Below are 7,393 nucleotides of genomic sequence, written 5' to 3'. Positions count from 1 at the left end.
TGTCATTTTCATTAATCTTTATATAAACGTTTCCATTGAACGACCAAAACTTATGAATTTGATTATCCATCAACAATGCTTTTGATTTCCCCCATAGTAAACGATTATAGTTACTCAAGTTGCTGTTTATGAAAATTTTGTCAGATAAGATAGCTTTTTCCTGTATTACTGTTTTATGAAATTCTTTGCTGGAGCGTAAAAGAGCTCCACAGATTTTTCGATTTTTAAAACGAACAATAGTTCTCCATGGGAAGGGATAGGACTAGGCTGGATTGTTTATCAGTGGACTAGGTCAAATTGTTTAACAGTGGACCGGACATGGATAGATTGGATTGTTTATCAATGGACTAGGTTGGATTGTTAAACAGTGGACTAGGTTGAATTGTTAAACAGTGGACTAGGTTGGATTGTTTAACAGTGAACCGGACATAGATAGGTTGGATTGTTAAACAGTGGACTAGGTAGGATTGTTTAACAGTGGACTAGGTCAGATTGTTTAACAGTGAACCGGACATGACTATAGGTTGGATTGTTTAACAGTGGACTAGGTCAGATTGTTTAACAGTGAACCGGGCATGGCTAGGTTGGATTGTTTAACAGTGGACCGGACATGACTATAGGTTGGATTGTTTAACAGTGGACTAGGTTGGATTGTTTAACAGTGGACTAGGTTGGATTGTTTAACAGTGGACTAGGTTGGATTGTTTAACAGTGGACTAGGTCAGATTGTTTAATAGTGGACCGGACATGACTATAGGTTGGATTGTTTAACAGTGGACTAGGTTGGATTGTTAAACAGTGGACTAGGTCGGATTGTTAAACAGTGGACTAGGTTGGATTGTTAAACAGTGGACTAGGTTGGATTGTTAAACAGTGGACTAGGTTGGATTGTTTAACAGTGGACCGAACATGACTATAGGTTGGATTGTTAAACAGTGGACTAGGTTGGATTGTTTAACAGTGGACTAGGTCAGATTGTTTAACAGTGGACTAGGTCAGATTGTTTAACAGTGGACCGGACATGACTATAAGTTGGATTGTTTAACAGTGGACTAGGTTGGATTGTTTAACAGTGAAATACTTTCTGGTCTGTATTTTATAACATTATTAGGTTAAACGACATTAGGTTATATTCTTTAACAGTGCTCTCCACTACTAAAGAATCTAACCAGTGACCACGCTAACTGCACCTGATCCCAATAATAATTCTCGCAAGGTCGTAAGGTCATCAAGTATCTACATTGAGTTTTCAAGCCCGAAGGGCTAGAGCCGAAACTTTAACCCTTCTCAGGCAAGAGAAATTGAAGCCACTTATTTCCCATCCAAAACGCACATAGGACGCGCCGTAATCATGACGACGGATTGTATCTAGCGGTTCCTTTGTTTTGGAGAACTACATATTTTGAAATCTAGCGATAGATTTTAGTTTCAATCCGGCGTTTGTGTAAAACCTATGCGCGGGCGTTCTGGATGGGAAATAAGTGGTTTCATTTCCAATCCAGGAGTTTCGCCTCTAGCCCTTCGGGCTTGAAACTCAATGATTATCTACTAATGAAATGTGGGTTCCGAAAATTAAATACAAAATATCTTAGGATATCCGAAAAATGTTTACACCCCCTGAGGAAGCTCAAAAAGTTTCAGACCCAACCTAGGGGTGGCAAAAAATTTCACTCGTAAGGTATTTGAGGTACTTCAGGTATCATTTTGTGTCTGAGACATTTTCTCATCTCACAAGTCTCAGAATGTCTCTGCGTTGGAGTGTATAACTGTTTACGTCCATTTTCCAAAAAGTATAAAGAAGGATGGTACAGGCTATTTGCAAGGTTAGTATCAAGGGAAGATGTTCTGAGTGGATTCTGAAGTAACAGCCTAAAATACACAAACCACATCTCAAACTTTGATCATTCCTGAAGAATAGACTGGATATCCGAGAGGCGGATCAGCAGCCTGCGTGACTATATTACGGAGAAGTAAAGGTAATGCTTGTATACTGTATCTTTCTTCGTCATCATTGGTGAAATAGTACAGCTCCAATGCCAATGCTGCCCACAGACCGTTAACACATTCAGAATTGATCGATGCTATCGGTACTTGAAGGTTTTGTTGAGTGAGTAAACGACTTGTGTATACACCCTACATGAAAATGAAAACTAATATGAAATAACCATTGAATTTTAAAGCTCTGTTTCATATTGTGACAACCACTGACTTTTATAAACCATGGACCATACTATATCCATCTCTGATCAGAGTTTTTTTGATTGCGAAAGTGCCTCCAGGTTCTATATAAAGCTCAGTTGGAAACAACACCTAAATCTTTGAAATATGATGTGTCAACTGAAAGAAGATTCAACGGCGAAAATGGTTATTCAGACCATTTATATACATGGACAAAACACGCAAACTTGTCAAAATAATCTTATTATAAAACCTGCTTAACAAAAATAGAAGGAAAATATAGAGAAATTTAACTACGCGTGTCGTGTTGGATAGCCAACATAAGCAGGTTTCATCCCGAGCAAGCCAAGCCATTGAAGGGGCGGGGGATGATACTGGGGCTCGAAATGTCGAGTATGTGCGGATTGGACCTCCGAAAATCGGTTCTTATTTAGAGAGACTAAATTTTTGCAAAAAGATAAAAGATATCCTTAGAGAGACAAGATCGGTGAAAGAGTGACCCTCAGAGAGACAATTTTCTAAACTAAAAGTCAAAATGAAAATTTCTTACATCATCCTCATTGCGACCAACGCTCAAAATATTTGGACATTGTTTCAAAATATTGTTCCACCACTCCACCTCATCCTCCAGTCCAACAAACCATTCTTTCTCCATTTCATGGATAGAATCTAAAAATTCTTCATCAATTTCAATGCTGTTTTCACCGATTAGAAAAGCATCATATGTCAGCTTGAACGCAATTCTACAAATACAGAAGGGAAAATACACACTTTTTATTTATAAGAACAAGAGGCCTTCTATAGGCCTTAACTATGAACAAATCAAAAGACCAATTTAGCATCAGATCTAAAATAACAAAGAAAATACGGATTCTAAAGTCTTTATGCCAAATTAAATCTATTACGAGAAAAATTAAAAAATCTTGTAAGAAGATCCAAACTTTCGCCAAAATTTACTGGTTATAATGAAAGATACGCGTGTATGAAAAGTAACACAAAACAAGTAACGTCTGTTTTGCATATCACTCGCACTCTTGTTTCAGAGTAGTAGTACCCAATCCCCCTCACATGGGTGTGTCCCCCACCCGGGCGAAGGTGTGTTCACTTGCCAAGTGAACCTTAGTACTGTAGTGGGAATCGAACTCAGACCTCCCAGACGGGAGTCAAGCACGATAACCACTGCACCTAATGCCAGACATTGTGGTGTGTGGTGTCACTTATCCCGTTCTGCGTCAGCGATGAGCTCCCGCGTAGTTCGAGTGTCATCACTATGCAACATGGTATCCATTTGAATATTGGCATCTGATTATCTCTAAGACTAAAAAGCAAAAGCAAAACAAAATGAAAAGTTCCCTACAGAAAAGTTCTCTACAAAAAAAGTAATTCCATACCTGTAGGCTTGGATAACCATCTGTTTCAGCTCCTGATTATTTTCGATCCAATTCATTCTCGGTGACCATGGTAACTTTCCACAAAACATCTTATAAATATGACTTGCACCTTCATTAATTCCCCAATCATTCGCTAAGCCACCTCTTTCCAGTAAACAAAAACAATTCAATAGAAACAGTCGATAGGACTGCATCAAAGTTATATCATTCTTAACCAGAATCAAATCCTCATCCTTTAAAGTTAGAGAACCAATAAAGAATTGATAATGTTCAGAGTTGAATACACCACTCATAGTCCTCAGTTCAGATTCTCCAAAAGGTGCAGACAACAACCAACTGACAGGTGGATCAATAAATTTAGTATGTTTTCCATTACTTGCCAAAGATCTCCAATGTTGGTCTTGAAGATTCATATTACCATCTTGGAGCGAGCTTTCATCACTGCTTGTTTCAGACTTATCAGAATCACCAAATCCAAAATCACCAAATTCATCATCAGATTCATCTTCAGTATTACATTTGCTGACATCAGCATGTTTATTTTCAACATTATTCTCAGAATTCTTTTTTAAAAGGTCTTTGTTGTTTTGCGGTATTGTAAATTTGGTCTCATCGAATGTTGCCTTGTAAGGTGTTGGAGTGTCAAAAGAAGAAAACGGTTGATCTGATATTATACCACCTAAAATATTGTCATTACTCTCTTGGCTATTAAGATTAACTGTGTCATCAATTACTCCCTGTTTACATTTATCTTGGAACATTTTCATTGATAAAAAGAGTAAAACATTAGGAAATGTTTTGGATAGGGTTTGATGAAAGTCAGGATTATCAATAATCCCTGTCAAAACATTCTTAGCATCTGAATAAGCATCCAGGTTCATTTTGGTGGTCAGCGTTAAGGTATGTGCAAAATATTTGTTGATGATTTTATAAGAATCAAAATCCAATAGTTCATCGATACTTTCAGCTTCAGTAGTGTGACAGGAAGTCTCCTGTAATTCCAGTCCTTTAACAACAATATTTTTATACATGAAGCCATGCTCTAATACACTGATCCATATAATTCGATCTTGAAATCGTGCTAGGTAAAAATCTCCAGCTTGAGCATTTGAAAAGACACCAGAATAAAATTCAACATTTAATGCTTCTTGAAGTGCAGGTGTCAGTTGTTCATAAAATGTCCAGTCTGAAGATGTCGACTTTGTAGCTTTATCAGCATTTGGCCACATTCTCTTTGGTCGTGGGAAACCAATTATAAATAAGGGTAATGTAAACAAAGGAAGCATTGGTGCTGAAAGAACAGTGGATAATAACATCACCAAAAGTAGAACAGGGAACAATGTCAAAGTTACAAGTATGGATTTGTTGATTTTTGATTGATTCTCTTTACCAGATTTGCCAGACTTTGATGCAATGATGAGTAAAATGACAAACCATATTTTCTTGATAAATGAACAAGTCCAAATAATTAGTAGGAAGATAATAAATAGCTGTGAAGGAAATTCCATATTTTGCCAGAAATTCCATTCAATCTGATACCAATAGATGATAGTGTAGACTACAATGTTGAAAGTGCTTTGGTGTATATCTTGAAATATCTAAGAAAAAATCCAATGCAAAATTAAACAAATGTAGACAAATCATTTTCATTTGTGAAAAATTGAAAATCGAATCTGATTGCTAAATGTGGCATCAAATTAATTATATATCAATACTATCATCTTTTTGGAGAGCACAGAGAAATAAAGATAACAAAATTACTTACCGTTCTGAAAGCACGAAATGAAAACATGACAAAGAGAAGGTCGAAACTTTCTTTCGACTTTGAGGTGACAAAGATTGAAGTATGAAGCACAAGAATGATTGGCAAAGCTGAAATCAGGAGAGTCATAAAATGAGAATTTTCTAATAAGCACCTTTTCAAAGTGGTAGACAGATTGGAGTCTGAAAATCATGCAATTAGTCAAAATCAGATCTAGTGTTCCTATGGTAACCAAAATGTAATTAAGAACTTACCAAATTTCTCCAAAACAAACAATACCCAATGTAGTTTGTTTCTATGAGGATCTATCAGATTCAACACTGGATTTTTGATAATGCCAAAACAAATGAGTTGAAGGAACTGCTTAATTAGCAGAGTCAAAACAAACAATGCAATTAACAATGTTCCTGTGATGGTAACCAAATCATCTTTTTGATGAATCTCCTTTCGAAAATATGTGGTCAGCCCAACTATTACACTTGTTAATGCCATATGTAGAATCAATGCTGAAATCTCTACACATGTTGTTGGATAATGTCTTGGACGTAATTCCAAATTCTGAAATCTGATTGACCCTACGCGGAAACGTTTGAGTGTTGACAAAACCATGGTAGGAATGTCTGTTGAAAGGGCCATTGCCAATACTGCCAGAAGAATCAAGGAAATAGTTTGATGTGTGATAAAATAACAAACGAGCACTGCTACGCACGATGGAATGAAGATCAAAAGTAACCTGTAAAAGAATAGAAGAATAGAAAATTTTCGAGATGATACATTTTGAATGCTATACCCAGATTCGCAAGAGTCATACTTTATTATTGTAGTCAAACTTTTCAATATACATTTTCATGGTCATTCTTATACGATTAATATAAAATACAAATATGAAAAAAAAATCATTTGCATTGCAGATTTAAAATGTGAATGTGATTATTTACCTGATGTCATTAGCCATCGATGTTCCACCTAATACTTTAGTACAAATTTCTTCAACAATCCATATTATGAAAACATCAATGGAGGGTAGCAAACCAAATGACCAAAATATTGGAAATGTCAAGTACAGTACTTTGGACACGATTCGAAAAGTTGAACTGGTCCATAGTAAACTGAAACAGGAAAAAAAGTTTGAGCAATTTTTGGAGTAAAGTTAAAATCATTTGAATAAGAATGTTCTACTGGATATGAAAATCAAAGGATTATTACCAGTAAAGATATGAGCATAACTTTCTATTAAAGTCTGAACGAGAACAGATTCAACAATCATAATTTTTTATATTCCTAGAAACCAAACCTACTCTGTAAGCATTAATATGACAACATAGCATCCCCTTGTTAATTGTCCAAACTCAAACAGATCATTCAACTGAAAGCTGTTTGGTTCTTTTGGTGGTTTACCAATCAACGGATATACTGCAATGCATGTTACAATCCAACCAAATATGAAATAGACAATAGCTCCAGTCTGATGATTCAAAGTTGTATTTAAACTGCTTGGAAGCAGAAAAAACAAGCTTAATCCTGAAGTGATTCCAGCCACTAAAGGATGGAGTATAACATTGATAAATGATTTTTTTGAAGAAATTATGAATTTGTAGGTTGTTAAACTGAAACATTTCGTAAAAATGATCTCATCGTCTTCAGCAAAAAAGTTGTTTGTTATTATTGTTTGTGTGGACGGCTTGCTTCGTTCAGTATACAGCAATATCAAATTCAAAACCAGATAGATAATAAAAATTATGATACCAAGTATAATGGAATATATCTCCACATCAAGATCTGAAATATTTTCCAATATTACAGTAAATATAATCCCAAATATGAATGGACAAAACCATAACAAAAACTGGAGCACATAAATATACCATGGTAATCTGAATGAGGACCACAGTTGAACACCGCCCAAAAAGGTTTGTGGTAATATCTTTTTAACATAATCTAATTTGTATTCATTTAAAAGTGGTGAGTTGGCTTCTGACAGCTCCATTTATCCATTGTATTATGTTTTACCTACAAAATAAGGTTTTAATTTTTAGAAACAAACAAAAAGGGAACTGTCAAC

The 7,393-nt window shown here is 35.6% G+C and overlaps 1 protein-coding gene across 1 annotated transcript; it reads right to left on the bottom strand.

The window, feature by feature from the left end:
- Window positions 1-1,182: 1,182 nt before the first annotated feature.
- LOC136811116 (pecanex-like protein 4) lies at window positions 1,183-7,367 on the bottom strand. Its single transcript, XM_067067721.1, has 7 exons — window positions 6,630-7,367; window positions 6,270-6,440; window positions 5,586-6,064; window positions 5,335-5,441; window positions 3,570-5,167; window positions 2,729-2,921; window positions 1,183-2,133 (listed from the first exon to the last, which is right to left on the bottom strand). The coding sequence occupies exons 1-7, from the start codon at window positions 7,316-7,318 to the stop codon at window positions 1,891-1,893; spliced, it is 3,480 nt and encodes a 1,159-aa protein (XP_066923822.1). The 5' UTR covers window positions 7,319-7,367; the 3' UTR covers window positions 1,183-1,890.
- Between the last annotated feature and the right edge of the window lie 26 nt (window positions 7,368-7,393).

Source organism: Clytia hemisphaerica, unplaced genomic scaffold (genome assembly GCF_902728285.1).
Source record: "Clytia hemisphaerica strain Z4C2 unplaced genomic scaffold, Clytia hemisphaerica genome assembly, whole genome shotgun sequence".
Lineage (NCBI taxonomy): Eukaryota > Metazoa > Cnidaria > Hydrozoa > Leptothecata > Clytiidae > Clytia > Clytia hemisphaerica.
The sequence above is the reverse complement of the archived record's forward strand: the minus strand, read 5'-3'. Positions and strand labels throughout refer to the sequence as shown.

Excerpts from the sequence above, each read along its gene's own strand:
- LOC136811116 (XM_067067721.1), bottom strand. The coding sequence starts at position 7,318 with ATGGAGCTGTCAGAAGCCAACTCACCACTTTTAAATGAATACAAATTA. Across the intron at positions 6,441-6,629 it reads GTCATATTAATGCTTACAGA|TTTACTATGGACCAGTTCAA; the intron begins GTAGGTTTGGTT and ends TTCCTGTTTCAG. Across the intron at positions 2,134-2,728 it reads TTGGTCGCAATGAGGATGAT|GGTGTATACACAAGTCGTTT; the intron begins GTAAGAAATTTT and ends ATTTTCATGTAG.